At 38.7% G+C, this 20,811-nt stretch overlaps 2 protein-coding genes across 2 annotated transcripts in view; one reads left to right on the top strand and one right to left on the bottom strand.

Annotated features, from left to right (window-relative positions):
* The window catches only part of COL4A3 (collagen type IV alpha 3 chain), a 73,262-nt gene extending 72,825 nt beyond the window's left edge, over positions 1-437 (bottom strand). The window contains exon 1 of the mRNA XM_052803386.1: positions 334-437. Within this exon, the coding sequence (XP_052659346.1) occupies positions 334-420 (87 nt within the window). The 5' untranslated portion in view covers positions 421-437. The remainder of the gene's footprint in view (positions 1-333) is intronic.
* A 150-nt stretch (positions 438-587) lies between these two features.
* The window catches only part of COL4A4 (collagen type IV alpha 4 chain), a 77,721-nt gene continuing 57,497 nt past the window's right edge, over positions 588-20,811 (top strand). The window contains exons 1-4 of the mRNA XM_052803390.1: positions 588-747; positions 6,081-6,273; positions 8,819-8,858; positions 10,897-10,974. Of these exons, the coding sequence (XP_052659350.1) occupies positions 6,218-6,273; positions 8,819-8,858; positions 10,897-10,974 (174 nt within the window). The 5' untranslated portion in view covers positions 588-747; positions 6,081-6,217. The remainder of the gene's footprint in view (positions 748-6,080; positions 6,274-8,818; positions 8,859-10,896; positions 10,975-20,811) is intronic.

Below are 20,811 nucleotides of genomic sequence, written 5' to 3'. Positions count from 1 at the left end.
CTGCTTCTTCGCACCTGAAACAAGCGGTGACGAAGTGCCCTGTGCGGGGGCCTCCCTGCCTTTACTTATCCCCGCCTGGCAGCGGCGCAGGGATAGCGGTACCTCACCTCACCTTGTCCAGGTGCGATGTACCTAACGCGGGTGGGGCGCATCATTTTAAGTACAATAAATCCACCTTTTCTTCCTCACAATTTGCCAACGCCGAAACGCGATGCGGTGGCAGAGGGGGCCGAGGGGCTAAGCCCCGCATCGCCCCAGGTGACGCTCCAGTCGCTGCTCCAGCCGCTGCGGGACCCCACGCCACCCCAGCCCCTCCGCCCCGCGCTCACTCACCTCAGCCGCCGCGGCGGCGCGGCCCGGCCAGAGCAGGGCGAGCACCAGCAGGGGAGCCAGACGGCTGGGGCAGCCCCTGCCGGCCATCCCCGCGCTCGGCGCTGCCTGCGCGGCGTCCCGCGGAGCTCGGCCCAGGGCTCTCGGACTCTGCCCCCCGCCCGCCCGCGGCTTTTGGCCTGGGGGCTGCTGCTTCCCACCCGCCTCGGCGCTCCCGGCGCCCTGGGGTGGGGACAGGGACCGGGGCTGGCCGGGGCGGGGCCGGCCGGGCCACCCCTCTCCTCCCCTCTCCTCTCTTCTCCTCTCCCCCCCCGCGTCTCCTGCCTCGGGCACCGCCGGCAGCCGCCGTCCGTCCGTCCGTCCTCAGCGGGCATGGAGTGAGCGAGGAGCCGGGGGCTTTCCCGCCTGGGAGCTGAGGTGAGCGAGCGCCGCGGAGGGGCAGCCCCGGCCGGCGGTACCTGGCGCACGTCGCGGGCCGTCCCGCCTGGCCTCGGCGCCTGCTGGGGCTGGGCAGCTCGCTGAGGGGCCAGCTGCGTCCCGGGACAGCTGGAGGTGTCCCAGGCTACCGGGCTGTCTCCGTCCCCCGCCCGCTTCTCCCGCGGCGCCGCGAGGGCGCAGGTTGGCGGGCGCCGCCCGAACGGCCTCGGGGCTGCGCGGCGGCAGCGGGGACGGGGACCCGCCCGGGCACCACCCCAGCGAGGACGCGGCTTGGGCCCTCCCGGAGAGGGGTCGCCTGTAGCGTCCCGGCGGGGAGAAGGGGTCGGTTAAACCCGGGCGGGAGGGAGGTGGGAGGCGGCAGCGCTGGGTGCGTGAGAGAGGCGGTAGCGGGGAAGGCCGGCGGCAGCCCGGGCCTTCAGTGCCATCCCGCCGCTGCCCGGGGCGCTCCCGGGCACTGACGGGAGTGTTTTCCTTTCAGCAACGCTTTCCTCTCCCTCAAGTGTTTTCTTAATGAGACAGCGGAGACCAAGGAGTCCCAGAAGGGACAAAGTGCTGCCCACTGCATAAATTTAAATCGGTGAGAAATCTGAGAAATGTTTCTCCCCAGGCTTTCTACATAGCTTAGCATGTTATAAAAGTTTTTTGAATGGAAGCCTGATTTGTAAAGTGTTGGCAATATGTCAAGTTTATCACATTTATGTTATTGACAAAAGTACTGCATGTTCAACGTGACATCTCACCAAATAAAGTGCTGTTCTGAGATAGTGCAAACTTAGAAAGTGTGTTGGCCAGGCCAGTGCAAACTTAGAAAGTGTGTTGGCCAGGCCAGCCAGAGTGATCTTACCTTATCTGTACTGTTCGTGAATGCTGTACAGGAAATTCCGTGTTACAGGTTTTATTAAGCACTACAAGTGATACAGAAAAAGCAACAATGTACCATAATATATGTATATAAATCTATTTAGGACTACTGATGAGGTACAAATCTAAAGCCTTTCATGAGCGTAAAGCTAACCACAGAGCTTTGTAAAACAGCTTCTCTTACAGGTATGAGAGTAGAGCGGGATCTCCATTCAGTAGATGGTACTGTCAACCCTCTATGAAATCCGCTGTGAAAGCTAGTTAGTAGAGGCTACTTTTCCCAAAAGTTTGGCACTAGCAGCAGGAATGCATCTCTGGAAGAGCAGAACAATATGTTTAGTATCAATGATCTTGTACATCATCACAGATGTTATCACCTTGGCTCTAAAATCTCAAGCATCAGTGAAAGCCAGGTATAGAGAGAAAAGGGAAGAAAAATCCCCTGTTTTCAAGCCAGATTGATGGTGACCATGTAGAGGAAATAGTATCTTAGGATAAAACCACTAAACTGGTGCATTTTGTCAGATTCCTAAACCTGTAGACTGTAACAGTGCTACATTTTTTTACACAAGAATACTGTAATAAGGACACAAATGGGGTCAACAGTTGTTCGTAAGCCATAAGCACCTATAAATTATAAGTACCTAAATCCACCACTGAAATTTAACATTAGAAGAACTGGTGTTAGACAGAAGGTAGCAGGCAGTCATTTACACAAAAGTGAAAACAAAAGGTGCAAGGATCTCTGAGACAACAAGGTCAGAGCAAGCGAGACTACAATGGAAGAGAGTGGTCAGTCCTCAGAAATGATGCAAATTTAGGTGCGGAATGAACAGTATGACTCTGAGTAAAGAAGATAGTACTTAAAAGGAGAGCTCTTGAATACTAGGCCAAATAACTATTGGAAGAAAGAGAAGAAAGCAGGCAAACCACTGTTAGGAGAAATAAATGAATACATGCAGACTACCTAGTGAATGAAATATTGCTATAATAAAAAGTTATTTTGTCAGTTTTCAAATGATGAAAACCCTGTGTGGAAATTTCAAAAAAAGAAGTCAGCAAGCTCAAAGCAAACATGGGAAATATGCTAACAAGGGAGGTGCAACAGAAAGACAGAGCATTTAAAAAAATAAGTCCTCTTCGAGCCCAGTCTTATCCCAGTACCACATATTTCACTGACCTTGAGCAGCTGGCTGCTAAGTAGTATGGCCCAGCTGGATGGTAGTTGTGTGTGTCATAGTTAAGAAACAGCAAGTAATGTTGCATGACTTCAAAGTAGCATTGAGCTGGAACGAATGTAAGATCAGCCACTGATGTTCCTCTCCTGCTTGTTGCTACCATAATTGATGGCATCCATCCAAATAAAGTGTATGAAACCTTGATGTAGACTGTGTTGCTGATACTGCTGTAGTCCATAATATCTTCAGAGAGCTACCAACTCAGAGAGATGGTCTTGTCTGGCCAAACAGCTGGCCAGGCAGGCTTAACATCAGTTGTGTCAAAATGTATACCTGCAGCTGCCTGTAGAGGTACTTTACAAAAAAACCAACCAAACAAAAAAAACCAAACCCCAAACAAAAAACCAGTGCATGAACAACAGAGAGGTCAACCTTAATACTAGAAAGCAGCTGAAAGCTGCAACAAATTTAAGTTTGGCTTTTTTCACAGTAGTTGATATTTAATGATTTTTGCTTTGATTCTGTTTCCTCAGTTCTCTATGCTAAAACAAGGATAACAGTATTTTCTCTTTTTACAGATAAGGAATATTTTTGTGGGAAACATTACAGTTGTATGAATGTAGTATAAAGTGCAAAGTTTCATAGGACACTGTAAAATAAAAAAATAGGGCTTAAGGAAAAGGATGAAAAGAGTGTGGAATATATCCATCATGAATGACACAGAAGTCCTATGGAAAACAGCATATATGTTCTTGTACTTATGACCATCCTAATCATGTGCATAAAAGGACTACATTAAAATTGAGCACATAACCCTAATTTTTATTTCCTAATTTCTGAATCCTTGACTGCAACTTCAGTGGTCTTGTTACACACGATGTTGGTTTCTTTGGATGTAATGAGAATATAGTTAGGGCTGCTGTAATTTTTTGTATCTCAATAATAGTAGCTGTGTGTCTGCCTCAAACTATGTCTTATTCCCTGTGGTCTTATTTTATCAGAGTTCCTAAGAATGAAATTGTCTTCTTTCTTGGTCTTTGTCTAGAAACTAAACATCTAGGTTATATTATAGTGCCAGCTTTTCCCCCTCTGGCTTTTGAGAATTTTATAAGCTGAGGTTTGGTGATGCTTGTATAAAACCTATTCCTTTGGTGGCATTGAGTGTGTTATCCTGGGGATGTTTTATCTTCTTTTGAATTAGGTAAATATTCTATTGACGTAACTGTTGTGATTACTGCAAAATATAAAACATGAGATCAATTTGATATATCAATTTAAATAACACTTTGTAGTCCTTTTTGCATTGGCTGCTGAACACTTCAAACTATAGGAAGCTTGTTCAGAAAACGATGGGTTTTAGATAGTCATGGTGAAATAGCAAGCAGAGTGGCTTAAGTCTTCCACTCATGCATTAAGTATGATTTCAAATTGTGTCAATGGGTTGGATCAAAATGGATTTTAATTTAAAATAAAAGGTTCTCTGCTAATACAAAGCAAATGTACCGAATTTCAATTTCTTCTTCATTTTTAGAAGCTGTTTGGATAATTAAATAACGAGATGGATAGTGGGCAACAGGAACAAATTTCTGCAAAGTCTAACACTTTATGGCTGACATCGATTTTCCATTTGAGGCAATCCGTCTCTGCAGTACTCTATTGCCTTACAATCTTGCTTATATTATTTCGATTACTAATGTAAAAAATTAGTGAATTTTATTGGAATATTATTTTTTTATTAGGAGTGTTGTTATTTTTTTCTTTTCTTTTTTTTTTTTTTTTTTTAGAAATGGGATACTGGGGCACAGAAAGAGGCTAAGAATTTGGCAGATGAATGGAGTACTGTACTGAACATGTAGGGTGTGATCTTGCAGCCTGAATTGGCTGCCCTTAGGCTATTTACTCATTAGTCAGTGCACGGTAGCTTACGAAGTCTCTTCATACTGTGGGATATGGATATACTGTGCATACACATAGAAGTCAATATTATTTATAGATTAGTTCTGGTTAGAAAGATTTTTACACTATCTAAATAATAGAAAGCAAGACAGTAATGTTTTAGGAACTGTACACTCATTTGTTTTACAAAAAGATAGCTGCTTGTTGAACAGCTATCAGAGAGCAGCCAGTTTGCTGCAGGTTCACGTCCTTACTCCCTTCTCAGTAACTGATTGTCTTTGCTTACTCGGGAGACTTCTCCAAAGGAAGCAAACCCCTGTCAGTTCATTGTAGTCAGTGTTCAGTTTCCTCAGAATTAACCTCCCCACATTTGGAAGACTACAGCACTAAAAAACAAAAGCCTGTGATAATCTGTGCTATCCTAGGAGAAGCCCAGCCTCTTAAGCCCTCAGTTTGAAATAACCAGTGTGAATCATTTCCCAGATGTACCTTATTCCAAAGGATTAAAGCTTTTTTCTTTTTTGAGGGATATAAAAGTTTGCACAGGAGCTGGCCATTTCTCTGGATTTGTGAAACTCGAGCTTATAAAAAGGTTGGTGCAGGACGTTTGCACCTAAAATTGCATATGTGCTGTTGGACAAAAGTCAGAGGTCACGGATGCACCGTGTAGTTAATTTATGCATGCAAAATTTGACTGTCTGGGGCTGTAGAGGCCTCTGGTCAGTCCTGCGCTTAGGGCTTCCAGCTTCCTAAATCCTGGCAAAAGCTGTGGAAAAATGTTCTAAAAATAAAGCTAAAAAAATATCTAGGTAACGTTTCCAATGATTGTCATCTGTCCATGCATATGGATAGGACTCTTAAGCTGAAAATGCATATGGCTTATTCTGCATTCAGAGTAGTCCTCCTTTGCTCAGATGGACACACAGAGACTGGTCCAGCCCAGTTTGCAGAAGATACTGCTGACTCTGGTCTTGAAACTATAGCCAATGATTTTTTTTTTTTTTTTTTAAGTTCGTTAGGTCTTTACTGTAGACAGGTGTCACATCTTTTTTTTAAAATGCCTTTAGCTAAGGATGTGATAGCTTTTTAAGAAATAATGATGCAAGACGCTTTGTTCACATTTCAAACACTGAGTGAAGACTATCTCTTTTCTAGGCTGAAATCTTGTACCCTTTTTATGTCAATCTGTAATTTCATATATAGTCCCCTTGAAATAATTGGATTTTAATAAAATAAAATGCATTCTGAATAGGAATAATATAATGTAGTGCCAACATAAAGCTATGCAGTATGAGATATGTAAATGGTTAAGACATATTTTGGTTATCCAGTAATTATTCATGTTTGTACATCAGTCGTATATTTTAATATAAACAGGTTCAGAGGGGAAAACAACAACAGAATGGAACAGTATTTATAGACCATCCACAAACAGAAGGAAAGAGAAGACCTGCTGTTTAAAAAAAAAAAGAAAAAAAAAAAGTGCTGCATATACAGATCCTCAATCAGCGTGAATGGCATTAACAAAGGATTCATTTGAACGGATTAAGTGGCTTATCACAGCTGCCTGGTGAGTTTTACAGATCACTAAATTTTTTAACTAGAATCACTGAGATACATTCTTAGCTATCAATTTAACAGTAATAAGAAATCACCAGTTAAATAATTTGTAGCCTGTCATAAATTTGATAAGCCTATATGATAATTTATTGTATTTTATTTTGATTGCTGGTCTATCAGTTTATGCTATTTAAATTTCACGTACTACACTATTTAAATAGTAGCAAACAGGAACTATAATTCTGAGTCTGTTTTAAGAGGAAAGATATTCCTACATTCTAGCGATGAACATACTTGGAGAAGAAATAGTAACGACCGACTCAAACCTGAATGCCTGTCCCAGAACAATCCTGCAGATGAGGGAGAATTATTAAAAGGCATGAAGAAAATTTTTAGAGACTATGATGGAAATATCTGCTAGCAGCTGTGGCAGGAGTTCTTTTGGGAGGAAAATGATCCTTGGGACAAGATTAGGGTCACCGTGGCCCGGAATTTTCAGACTGGTATGTGGGATCAATGATTCCATCTCTAGAATATCTCTAGGAAAAGTCAATCCAATTTTCCTTCTTTACAAAACTTCATGCACCAGGCTCTTTAGGAATGTGAAATTATGCTTTTCTAGCTGGGAACCTGGCCAAGCAGAGGTACCTTGCTTGAACCTGACACCCTTGCTGCTAGGCAGTCTTCTGTTGTGCTAATGTGCCTGAACTCTCTCCAGTGTCTTTTTCATGTTTATTTGGTTTGTGCAAACCCAGGCTGCTTGTTACTCAGGTGTTCCCCAATGTAGCAACCTTCTATCCCAGCCATCTCTCCAAGGTAGCTCTTCTTGCCTTTTTTCTGCATTATTTGTGAATGACTTACCTCTAACAGTCTTGTGCTGATTTGAGTACATAGGCAACGTCTGTCTGGCTTCGGGAGGCATGGATTTTGAAATGACAGAGAACAATCTGGCAAACACATGCCTGCCATATATTACTGGAAAAAGGGGAGACTGCAGCGACGTTCATCAAGAACAGCATCATCAGATTTCTGTTTCAGTTGTGCAAGGGCTTCATGAGAACTGGGCATTTTCTTAAATGAAAAATAACTCGCACCTGGCCAATGTTGATAGGCAAAAAAATATTTACAGAGACTGTCTGCAAGTTCAGAAGGTTAGAAACAAAAATGGCCTTAAATTAGTAACAATCACGGAACAAACCAATGCTATTGTCTGCTACCTATTTGAAGTGTTTCTGTGAAGTTAACTCCTTTCTACACAAACTTATTTGATGCATTAAAGGATGAACTACTGGGATTCACAAAACTTCTCCACCATTTACTGCTGTAGCTGATCATCTGGCAATCTCACATTGTTTAATCAGTCCTTTGTTTCTCATTTAGCAAGAGACAGTATGAGCTTCTGTCTTCAGCTACCACCAATTATTTTCATAAATATTTTGTTTCTGTAAAATCTGTGTATTTGAAAAAAGTAGCAGGCAACATAGGTTTAAAAAGTGTATAGACTAAATGTACGTAAATGGCTAAAATATGCTTAAATTTATCAGTATTGAATTCATCAATATGTATCTGCATATACAGGTTATATAATTTGCAGTTTGAATCTATGAATAATTAATAATCAGGGAGAGTATTCATGGGTTTGCTGGCATAGTTCTCAGTGCTCCGAAGAGTTGACCATGTGAATAACAAAGAAAAAATAGAGGTTGATCTCAATAGGACTTTGGGAAATTTACTAAATGCCTAAATATTTGCAAGGTTGGAGTAATTTTGATACAAGCTTCACTGTGGCCTGGAAGATAATACACAGTAGTTTATACGTTACAGCTGTATCTAATTTATCATTTCATATAATGAGTGAGCACCTTAGTTCTCTTTAATAATAATGTTAGTACTAATAATAATTAATAATAATGCTTATTTCCTGTATTGCTGCAGAAATTTTGGGCTAACTTTTTGTTTTACTTTATGCTCTTTTTTTGCATGTAGAAATTATAAAAGACATGATTTCAACTTTATAACCCATCACTAGCAATGGCTGGCATGGAGCTGGCCTTCCCCAGCAGCTGCTCTGGAATTGTGGCTCTTTTGAGTGCTGCTTTGCTCCCTGCCTTCTCTTGCGCTCTCTCTGAGCAGTAGCACCAGCTAACTCATTTTGGGGCAGATATGGATCACCTCCATCTCTGCTTAGTCTTCACCCCATGGTGTCCATGGAGGTGCGGAAATCTGTCTGGAATGGTTCCTCTCTGGCCATTCCTAATTGTGGGATTAGAAATAGGTTACAAGGAGGAAGTTACAAGGACTTTTGCATAGTCTTATTCATTCATGCCTATCTGTTTGCACTCAGTCTCACAAATCCAAAATACAAATATATATAGCATGTGCTGACCATTTTTTGATGGTGCGTACCCCTTATAAATATACTCTTTTACTATATAATCATGCCAAACAGGACTTAACCATGTGTATGCACTTCTCACTTTTTAGAGGCTACATTTTGTGAAGATTGGATGTTGAAAGTTTAGTTTTAATTTAGCTTTCTCCTTCTTTTAAATCAGGTGGCTGCTGATTGTTTTTTCAGCACAAGAAATTGACGGGGTAAGTGACATTGATATTTACTTTAGACAGGTGATAGGATGGTATAGTTCAAACAAGTAACACTATATACACCAAAATGACCTATAGTTCTGTGGGAAAACTGTGATGTTTCTTTCAGTATTTCTGCAGTTCTAACTTTCCTTTCTGTTCCTGTTGCTCAGCTTAACTATTTTGTAATTTTCTCCTTTGGATCCTTCTAGATTTTAACTTTGGCATCTTTAGATGCTTTTGGAAACCTGCATGTAAAAAAACCTCTCTCATGCACCGAGTCTGTCTCCTTCCTCATGAAGTCCTGTCAATGGCTCTACATTATAGCATATATCAAACTCTAGCTTTCAAGCCCTTCTCTGTATGTTAGCCTAGATCTTACACTGGCCTCCCTATACATTCCCATCTCTCTGAAGCCAAAATTTCACATATAATATAGTCTCAATATCGACTTTATTTTCCTCTCTCTACTGTCCTCCATATTAACCTTATGTTTGCAATGCCCTCACTAAAATTTCTTTCACGTCAGTCCTCTTTGTTTCTTTAAAATATTTAAAAGCTCTTTTTTGTTGTTTTTCCCCCATAGTCATCCCTTTTTAGTTAAACTGTTGAAAATTGAAGTATTTTTTAAAAATAAATGTGTTCAATTAGAACAAAGGGTAGCAGCTTATGTGTTATTAGAAACTTGCATTCCATTGACATTCCAGTAGAGGCAAGTTTTTAATAACTAGGTGGAAGACTAGTGTAGAGTAGATTAGTAACTTCATGGGAAACCCAGTGTGTGAAAGAGAAGCAGTCTGTGAGAAAGACTATCATACCCTCTTGTTCTGAGGTTTGGGAGTACCAGATATTCTAAAAATATTGTAGATTGAACAGAATTTTTCCTCCTTATCTAATATTTGTCAGTGTTTTCTCCTTGAAAAATTGAAGTATGAACCTATAGTGTTCTGTTGATTATTGAAACCAGTAATAAAACAATGTTGACCTTGATAAAAATGAAATCCACACTGAGCAAATACTTTCATGTTATCACTGTTTACTTGTTTACCTAAATTATTCTTAAATCTTTTAAGTCCTTGTCATCCTTTTAAAATGACTTTGATCATTTACACAATTTTGCTGAAAAAATAATGTCACCTAGTGGACATTCCAACCATCTAAGTGAGTTTGTAAATGCATATGTTATGTATAATCGGTATATGTTTAATCCTATACTTCAGGAAATAGAAAAAAGTAATAAAATAATGTTCACTTACCACACAATAGATCTACTGAATTTACATTTTGTTGTATTTCAGTTTCTCCTTGAATATGGGTTTTTTCCTCATTGCAATTTGATGAAACAAAATAGTCACTTCTTTACTGTTAAGAGGACAACGACAGAAAGTTTTAATACAAGAAATAAGTAAAATAAGTAGGCAATGCATAATTACACCACGCACATACTTCTTTTTTAATTTAATAGGCAAGAATTAAATACAAGGCTTTATTGCTGTGTGGGCTTGTTGCTCTTCAGCCTGTTTTGCCTTTTATCATTTAATTGTAGTTAAACAATCTCCTAACCTAATGTGAATGGTTACAAATTTCACATTATTACAAATTAAACTCTAATTCTGTTAAAATTTTTTCTAGATGCAGCCTATTTCCTTATTTGTATTTAGCATTACTTAACATAACTCGCAGGTAATGTCTTTCACCTTCTACAGCAACAGTAATAAGCTTTTGATTATTGCTTCTACTTTGCCAGCATGTTTATACTGATGAGAGGTCCAAGAAGGTTAGCAGGATTTTAAATGTAGTATTGATGTGTGTATTCTATTAAGCAAGCATTGGAAAAGGTTCATATGTGTCAAGCTGAAGATCTACACAATATTCCAATGTTTGCTGCTATGCCAAGTTTCTTCAGAATCACATTGCCCTGTGGGCATGCAAGGGTAGCCAAATCTTTTGCCTTAAAAATCATCTAATTGGATAATATGTCCAGTTGACAATATTTGATGAAGTGATTGTCTGTTGCATATTGATAAATCCATAAATTTTTAATTTTTAGGGAGGATATGCATATATTGAGCCATGTGGGGGACAGGATTGTTCAGTTTGTCGGTGCTTTCCAGAAAAAGGATCAAGAGTAAGTGATGATTAGAACTAATGATAATTACAGTTGTAAATACTGTTCATTTTGTGCACGTTGCTGTTCTTTAAAATCAATATGGTTGACATAAATCAATATTCAGACATAAATAAGTCTGAATATAGCAAACTAGCATAATTCTCTCACTAGTATGCAGTACAGCTATCATCAAAGAAAGTTAAGATTTTTTTGTAAACAAGTTTGCTTGTAAATCAGGTTTGTAATAATTGTGGTGCCTTTTTGTGTTAAGGATTCTTTGAGATCAATCTAGTAGTTAGACAAAGGTCATTCTTAATATATTAAATTTAGAAATCTATGCTTGTTTTCTACTAAGAGGTTGGTTAAAAGAGCATGTTTGTGCCATTTACTAGTTTTATGAGAACTTAGGTGTTTCTTATTTGGGTTAGGTGATCCTGGAAAAGCTTGCAGACTTTTTATTTTACTAGCTTAAGGCACTAAGTATAAAAAATAAATCTGAATTGTCTTTGCCTTACAAATAATTGTAAAACATTGAATGAAGCCAAGGCATTTTCATATTATACATTAAAATTAGTAACTGTGCATGTTGCTATTTGTTAATTGAAATATGGTCTAGTGATGACTAGTTTATCTTGGCTGTTCTTTCTCAAAATACATATTTATACAGTGATAGCAAACAATTTAAATGTTACATGAGGAAAGGACTTAGATACATGCCCTGATTAGTGAACAACTGAAAAATTGTCAGTTTAGTGACGGAAATTGTTTTCTTTCTAAGTACTGATGTTAAAGTTTAGGGTTAGAAAGCTTGAACATGGTGGATCAGTTTTTGGAAGAGCTGCATGCCCCATTTGTTTGTGTACAACCTGAATCGCTACAAAAGCAAGACACACCTTACCCTTCCTCTGCTTCTGCAGTTAGCTGCATGCTTTGCTGTGTCATGATCACTGCTCTGGTGTCCTTGGATCCTATCCTAATCCTCCAGGATTATGTCTATACCGAAGTCCCCCATGCTGTAGGATTTTCATAATAGGGGCCTAGGATGCGTCTATCTCTGTAACACTGTGTTAACAAAAGGGCATCCCAGGAAAAGTATTTTGACTAGCAGCATTGCAGTGTCTCTCAGCACTACTGAATAGACTGTTTTGGATACCAAAAACCTGATCTGAAGTGCCATTTAAAAACAACTTACTTTGAAACTATAGGAAATTTCCCTGATTCTGGTTCTCTCTCGGTAGCCTGGAAGTTCTGAATTACATGCCCATAATCAGTCAATAATAAATACTGCAGTCATTATGGCTGCTTCCCAAGCTGTCCTCCCTACCACAGGTGAACTGAACTATGATTTGTGCATTTGCAGTTAGTTTTCTAAATAATTCCAAGGATCTGGACCTAAGTGCCAAATAGAAGTGTAATAAAAATTTCAAAATAAATTCAATGTCATTATGCAAATGTAAGTCTGAGAATTGTACTATTTTCTGAAACAGCTCTGAAATAACGTATGCACACTGATGGATAAAGTCTCTCCAATGTAATATGAATTTATATTTCATGCAATCATTTCTATTAATCAATATGCAAGAAAAAGAAGTAGTTATCAGACCCTACATGAAATATGGCTTAACTAAACACCACTTCAGGTAGATTGTTGCAAATATTTTCTATACTAATGTATGGTGATGAATTATTTTCTATAGGATTACTTAATCTTTTTTTCATCCTGTTGATTTCTAAACCTTGCTGTGTTCTGCCTTTACACTCTGACACACTAACTTTGCTTTCCTAGCTTTTGTGGAGACTACCCATTACAAAATAAAAGATTTGTTTACCTTATTTTAGCTTCCTAGAATGCAAAACATCTGCTTTATCTACTTTTCTGTCTGAATCCTGCTCCCAGGCTGGTTCCTCAGAGTTTTGCGTCTTCCTCAATCCTCTCTTTAAAGTGCAAGAGATAAACGATTATTGAAAGCATCTGGCATTGTACAGTTTGCAAGCCTAAAATTTCAGAAATGTACAGTTATTATTTAATAAAATAATCCTTCTCTGTAGAGAAGTTAAGGGCAATAGTATAAATTTGGTTGCCTAGCACAATATTTGTTCCCTTTTCACTATTCAGCACAGGCTAGCTGTCAAAATTAAGGATGAGCTGGCCCCCTCAGCAAACATTTGCTGAAAGCACAAAAAGATTCTAGAAAATTCATGTACTTGCTGGCAAAAGGCAGTCGTACAATAATCTCATCCAGCCCAGCTGGAAAGCCAGCCTTACAGCAGCCCTCAAAGTTAACAAGTCTTTATTCAGCTCTGCTAAACCAACTGCAATATTAGGGACTTCTGCAGAGGCTGAATGAGAAAGGCAGCATCTGAGTGAGCTACATCAGTATATGTATTGAGTTACATTGATATACGTAGACCAGTCCACCTATTTTTTATTTCTATGTTTTAATCTTTTTTACCACAGGGAGTCAGATGTAGGGTATTCCCTTCATGGTCTTCCATTGAACATGGTAATCTAAGATTTACAGGGGAGCAAGGGCAAACTGTCTCGTTGTACTGCTAAGGTATCATCTCTGTTAGAAACACACAAGGTCAGACCTATTATGAATTGATTAAACATGTTATTGAAAGTCTTCCAAGAACTGCAACCAAATCCTTCATTAGACTAGCTGGAACATGACCATTCGTATGTTATTCTGAATCTTTGTTGTTGGCTGAATACTTCCAAATAGAGTTCCAGTTTCAATGGAATGTTACCTCCCCTAAAAAGTGCACTGGGGGAGAAGCTATTTAGCAAAGTGCATTATTTGTAACACACCTGGTGGAATGCATAGGAATTATTATCCATAGGAAAGACGCTCATTGTATCATAATGTAGACTTTGTGCTAGATAGATGTCATAGGTCTAACTTGCAAGTGATAGTTTAATATCTCAATAAGGACCTAAGCAGTTTGTTTCACGCATTGCTAATGGTCACTTCCCTACATCTTTCTCCACACACTAGTGAAAACAAGATTTTTAGAGAAGTCAGAATATCTATCTGCTGATAAAACAGCAGTTGTATAGTTTCAAAGTTAAGGTGTGCCCATCTGATAAGGGTTTCACTTTGTCAGCAGACTGTGAGGAAAATATTGTTGCTAGTTTCATTTGAGGGATTTTTGTTTACATGTAAAACACTATGAGAGGCATTTGATGACATTGCCGTTTTACAGATTTTAGAATGTTACCTTCCTTTTTAGACTTTCAGTGGAAGCATTGCCCACTGGACAGTTAGCTAGCAAAGTGAACAAATAGGTTATTTCTATGTTTGGAGCAGACTTATAGTCAATCCATAACAAAGATTTCTACTAAAATTACAGTAGAACAAAAGTCTTAGAGCTGATATAAATCAGCTTTGTTTATTTGTAATTACTAGTGACAAGTGAAGTGTGTTCACATTTTGTAAAACTAAAAACATTGTAAGCTGCATATGACATAACTGTAGCCCTTATCCTTAATGGCTCTCCACTAAAATAGTAAAAAACCTAGGGTAATAAGAGAATAGACACCTAAAATTAAACTCCTAAATATATTTACATTTATGAGTTAAGTAGAATGGCTGTCAGGAGTGTAGTATACTCTGAAGTTTCCATAGGAAAGTAGGACCTCAAATCTTGCCCTACTGTCTTTGGCATAATGACCTTTCTTTCTATCCACTTTTTTGAATGCAGTCTAAGTATGATTAGTTAAAGCTGTGGTTACCAGGACAGTGTAAGAAAACTGTGCAGCTGACTGTGAATGTAACGGGAATTAAGACTTTGCCTTCTAGTTGGCCACTTGAAAATCTTTTAAATGTCAACATAGGAAGCCGCCTTCATTGTAAGTGGACAAGATAATTGAGCTTTTAGCTAGAGAAAAGATGACCATGGGAGCAACAAAAGGGAAACTGCCATGGCCATACTTGAATGTATTGAAATTGGGCAAGTTGGAAGAAAAGTAGAAGCAAATAGCTGAACTTTTATTTAATATTTATATAAAACCAGTATACTTATGCATTGGTTGCTGTATTGGGTTTTAGAAGAGCTTGTGTACCTGTCGTTTTTTCTCTCAACCTTAGATAACTCTGTGCTATAAATAGATTTGGGTTACTATTCATTAGCAAGAAATCACTGTCTGAAAAACATTCTAGTCACTATTTCTAGCAGTATATCCCATTCTGATATCATTACAGTTGTCCACATCACAATGAAAGTTCAACTTCTGTTTAATTGGGATTACAGGCTTGTTGGAATTAGTTTTATATTATACTATTTATCTCTTGATCTCATGTCACAACTCAAAAGGACTCTTTCTTCCATAGGACACCTTTAAAATGTGCCATTAAATCTCTGTGCATACTGTGTGCTACTGTACATATTCATTTAAGAACTATAGAACAGATGAGGGGAGAAAGTCATTAGTGAAAGTATACATGCTAGTAAGCATCCAACATGATTTTTAGTGCCAGTCTGGAACAACTGAGACTTTCTCCCGCCTCTTCTATTCCACTCAAGATGTATGGTCTTCTAGTAGGCAGTAGCAGTCAATGTTTTTAATCAGAGGCAAAGAGCAACTTCATTGTTTCAGATTTTTTTCCCCTCTTCCTCTTTGGTCTCATATAAAGTCTGTGATTTTAATTTTCTCCTGATATGTCCAATAAACAGTGAAACCTTTCCTCCATTTCCTCCTCTTTCTCTAACTTGGGAAGTTGCTTCCTTGATAACTCTTGCAGTGTTGTATCAGAGGCCTCAAAAAATGCTGGCTGCTCTAACAGAATTTAGATAGTTAAAAAAATGTTTGCAGTTAGCACTGAGCAATTGTAAACCTGTCCTGTGGCGACCCCGGAGTTTGATCCCATTCAATTCCTTTGGCTTTGTTTATAGAGTTAAGTAGATTTAGAAAGCAAGCGTCTATTCATGACCCAACCTGATCTAGCTTCTATGAGATCATGTGAAATGCCTGGAGCAAAGCGAACAATAAATATAACTCAGCAAGACTGATGTTCGTTCTTTTGCAGATGAAGCGAGTGGCCTATTTTCATACTAGTGTAGGAGAGAACCTAGGAAACAGAAATCTGAGAGGAAGGTCTCACATTTTCTGGCATATGAGGTGTAATGAGTAAGCATTCATAAGAGATACTAAGTCAGTTGGTTGTCACAGGTAAGTTAGAAAGTCAGCTGATGTATACTTCAGGGCAGTAGGGTAAGAATGGTTAACTCTATAGTAGGTCTGTCTTCTGGCATCACTTCTCTTGTAATATCTCCCTAGTAGATCTTGTGGGTTAACTGAGTCCAATTTACAGCACAGTGTAAACATAGTTAAGATTCACTAACTGGGAAACTGTGCAAATTCTGTTTGGTTTGGGGAGTAAGAGGCATTTATTAAATAACACTTTTTTGCATGTCAGTATGCAATGGCAGTCTGTCATTCACATGGAATATCCAGCACTTGTATTTGAATTTTCAAGCTACACGCTCAGGAAATGAAAACGTAAAATCCATCTATTTGATCTCAAATACATGTGCTTAGTTGAATCCACTGTCAAAGATGTATGCACACTAGCATCTGACGAAACCCAGATCTCTCCCACTATTTGCCTCATACTCATTGATAATTTTTCACAGTGCATTAGCTATGATACAGTTTTAAAATAGAAGATTCCTGAGACCAGTTATACATGAGACCCCCTAAATCTATATCTGAAGCAGACCACACTTTTTTTTATAACTGGGCAGAGCAGTAGGCAGTTCTCTGGCTCTAGAAGTTAGGATTTGTACTGGTAGGGAATGGAGCCTCCTTACTGGAATGTGGAATAGGAACAGGATCACTCCATTCTCCTCACTGTAAGGTCTCTTTGAGGCTGTTCTTCATATACAATGTCCAGCTACAGCATCTGTAAATTAGCATTTCTCATATTAGACATATTTCTAAATTTTTCAAAAGTTTTGATCTTGTTAAATTATTCCTTCTTTTGTTCTTGAGCATCTTTCTTTCCTCAATACTTTTGGTTCCCCTGTCCCACCACACTAAAAATAGTGTTTTTCTCAGTTGCTGCAGATTGGCAAGCTTTTCCACATCAGGCAAGACAAAACTCTACAAAATCATTCTTTTTCATATATTTGAATCAACCAAAGATTGCCAACCAGTGACTTGTTTCACTAAAATGAATCAGAGCAAAAGTTAATTTAATTCTATTAGCTAATCTGATGTAATTATTTGTGGTCTAAAATGCTCTATTTGCAGCACTCTGCTTTCAAGCATTAACAGTGTTTCTTAGAGTTTCAGTGCCAAATTATGTAGCGTTCAGTGTTTTAACACAGTAGTGACACCCACTGGCTTAAAGGATACTTTTTCTTTTCTTGGTTCCACAGGGTTAAAACACAAAACAAAGTAAACTGTGAAAAATATTTTCAGCATTTCAGTGGGATTTGTTGTGCTTCACTGAAGTATCACTGTGAATACTAGGCGCCATCATCAGGTACTATGTTCTTGTAGCATATTGGATCATTTAAAAATATCATGAAAGAGCACAGAATTTTCCAGTAGTTTGCAGCATGATCCAGATGCTGAGAAAAGTCAAGCACTAAGAGTTACTATTGCATTTAATTTGGCTCAAATCTGACTATAAAAAAGAAGTTATTTAATACTGAAAAGTAGTTATGCAATCTACTGTTTCTGAACAAACTGAGAATACAGTACATGCCATATACTAGTCTGACCCTCACTCACTGTTTAACCCACAGTCACAGGAAAAATGGCTCTATTAAGGAAAAGAGAAGAGTGGATTTAATGCCAAGTTGTGTGCTTTCTCAAATTTATCTCATCTTGATAGAGTTAATATTTAGAAGGTTTATTTTGGAGCCTTGACTTACAGTGAAAATGGTTTTGGTCCCAGTCCTACACAGTTACAGTGGAGGAGTGGAAACTTTCCAGAATGGACACCCCTACAAGCCCTGGAAGCTGTGGCTTTGCTGTGTGATAGACCTGCTCTTCCAAAAGGGGAGAGGACATGGGTGGAGCTTAGAGTAGCAGCAGATGCTCCCACCTCACTAAGCAAATTACAAAAGAAAACATCTGTCTGCAAATGCCTTTGTGTGCACTCCTTCCTTGCCCCCAAACTGCTCTACTTTCCTCCCTTTCTCTGTCTTGCTCCTGGTAAAATGAGAAGGACTGGTAACAAGCCAAAGTCTAGTGCAGAATGAAAAAGGGCACTATATTATTTGCCTACAGTCTGATTCTGTGGAGTTGCTGGGCATTTTCATTTCTGTTCATGTGAACAGAAGTAAATGCATTTCACATATCACTGGTACATCCACATAGCTTATAACATAGGGTACTGTCCTAATTGAAGGCAATAACTGGACTTCTTTTGACTTTATTGATAATGAGAAGCAAGACAGAGTTCACTGTATTAGCATGAACTAGATTTTTGATTTCCAATTAAGACTCCTTTAAAACATTGTGCTTTCAGACAATTACATGCTCAGGGCCCTCTAAAAATCAGTGTCTCAGGCAACGAAAAAAAGTAATTCCAAATAACCTTGGCCATTGCCTTTTGCAAATAGTATTAAATGCTTTGCTGCATGATTCTCAAGTATTTGCAGTCTTAGTCGTAGGAAGCATACTTAATTAAAAAAAATATAGTCTTGTTTTGTCAAAAGTCAGTTTCTTACTGCAGGTCAAGCCCAGGATATGCTAAAATAACAGACCATAGTCTTGGCATGGGTAGTTCCTGACCTAGACAATTAACAAGGCATTGAAATCCTAAAGGAATTTATTGGCATCAGATGGCAGAGCAGGCATAATATTCTGTTCATTTTAACTGAGCTAATTTGTCATTTCCACATGAGCATGACTACCTTCATCCTCTTTATTTGTACAGCTGTCCTGAGACTGTAATGCTGTGGTAGTCACATTGGATGGGCACAAATAATAGATGTGATAATAGATGTTATGACATGGTATCAGTTTGGTCTTAACAAAGCTCCCAGTCATTATCAGTCTTTGAGCTGAAAGAAAGAGAGACAATCCACCAGCTTCACATGGCATGCTAAAGTTGTATCAGCTGTCAAACCTATTGTGAATTCTGGATTCAGTGACTCTGTTTTATGACTTCACTGCCTCCTACCGAAGACATAAACTGTGGAGTCAATTAAATTCACAGGGTAGCAACTAATGAAGACATTTTATCAGCCTAAAGGACTACACGTCCTGGAAGTGTTTATTGGTTAATTATGATGGATATTTACCACAGAATTCATGCAGTGTCTTAGCTTTTTTTTGAGTACTATAAAAATCATGTCTATTCAACTGTCCAAAGGATATAACATGATTTGAAAATTTTCTCTTTCAACTCATGAATGCAGAGCGTATACACTATTAATTGAAAATATTAAAGTTGCTGCAGAAAGTTGTTGTCAACAAAATGCATTGTTAAGACAAAGGCATTGGAGTATTAGTGAGAAACATCTATGCGATTTTTTTTCCTGCTGATGGTTGTTGCTTTTTGCATGGTAACAGCTATTTCAGTGTACTAATAAAACATACTGCTTCCAGCAGAGTGAATGGTTCAAACAGTTGTATTTTACTATATTATTAGTCTCATTCATTTCACTTATACTCAAAATTATGCTTTAATTAAAACGGTCATCCAGTCTTTTTTTAATCAAGTATTTAAAGGGTATAATAGCTGCTTTAAGAGTACTAAATGAACAAATTTGGGTTTGCAACTGAGAATGCGCAAGGCACTGCCAATAGACAGGCTACAATTGTTCATGCAAGCAAATACTCAAACACCCAGAATCCTGGCTGTCCATTTATTGTTAACAAGGATGCAGAATCAGCAGATTTTAAGACTAGTAGCTCTTAATTTGCATAATATTTTACACTGCTCAAATTATGGTATCAAGAAAATTGTAACTGTTGCTGAAGACAACATACTGATTCTGCCCTGGAATTTTTGCCAGTGACTTCACTGGAAGCAGGACCAAGGTTTAAGTGGGAGGGGCCAGTAAAGACAAATGGAACATGAATTGTATGAGGATACTTTTTCAGGTAGTCCTTATTTCTAAGTGTAGGACTTCTTTTCCTAGCTTCTGGACTAAATTCCTGTTCATAGCTTCAGGCCAGTGGTGATCCAGTCCTACCTCCAGTAGAGCATAAGCCTATAGTATGTTCCTGTTCCAAGCATGTAGTAAGTTACCTTCTCATTACTCTGTTTCTTTGCTGGTTTGATTGGATGATGCATACCATACATTTCTTCACTTCATGTCTGACTGTCAAATCATGCTGATTTTACTGACATATTTTAAAAGACAAATAGAGAATAAAAAGAGATTTAGGTCGCTGCTTGCAATTCACAAGATAAGATGTTCTTCGGACAGCTTCAGTCCTTGAAATGTTTACACTGAGAAGCATACAGTTCAGTTCTGTTGCTTCAACATAATTTGACTCCTGAAGCTAACCTATCTGCTTAAAATCACCTTTGATTTCTGTCATTTTTTTTTCCTTCAATCCATTCATAGAAATAAACATATGGTCTGTCATTTCTGTGAATGGAGGTTGTACTGAAATATCCTTTGCTGCCCTCAAGTGGTCTTAGAGCCATATGCTTTTCTCGGGAATGCATAGGGCTCCATTTTGCTCTCTTTTTTAATAATGTGGTATAATTGATTTGATGAATTCTGAGAAGAAAGCAAAACACTCTTCAGTTGGGAAGCAAAACAAGTTATAGCTAAACAAAGATAACGATGCAGAATGAAAAAGATGAGTAGGAGAAATAGAGACCTGTAAATACGTAGATTTTGTAGGGTGAAAGTGTAGACAGCTCATGTGTGAAGTCT

This window comes from Harpia harpyja, chromosome 12 (genome assembly GCF_026419915.1).
Source record: "Harpia harpyja isolate bHarHar1 chromosome 12, bHarHar1 primary haplotype, whole genome shotgun sequence".
Classification (NCBI taxonomy): Eukaryota; Metazoa; Chordata; class Aves; order Accipitriformes; family Accipitridae; genus Harpia; species Harpia harpyja.
This window is presented reverse-complemented; position numbering and strand designations above follow the sequence as displayed.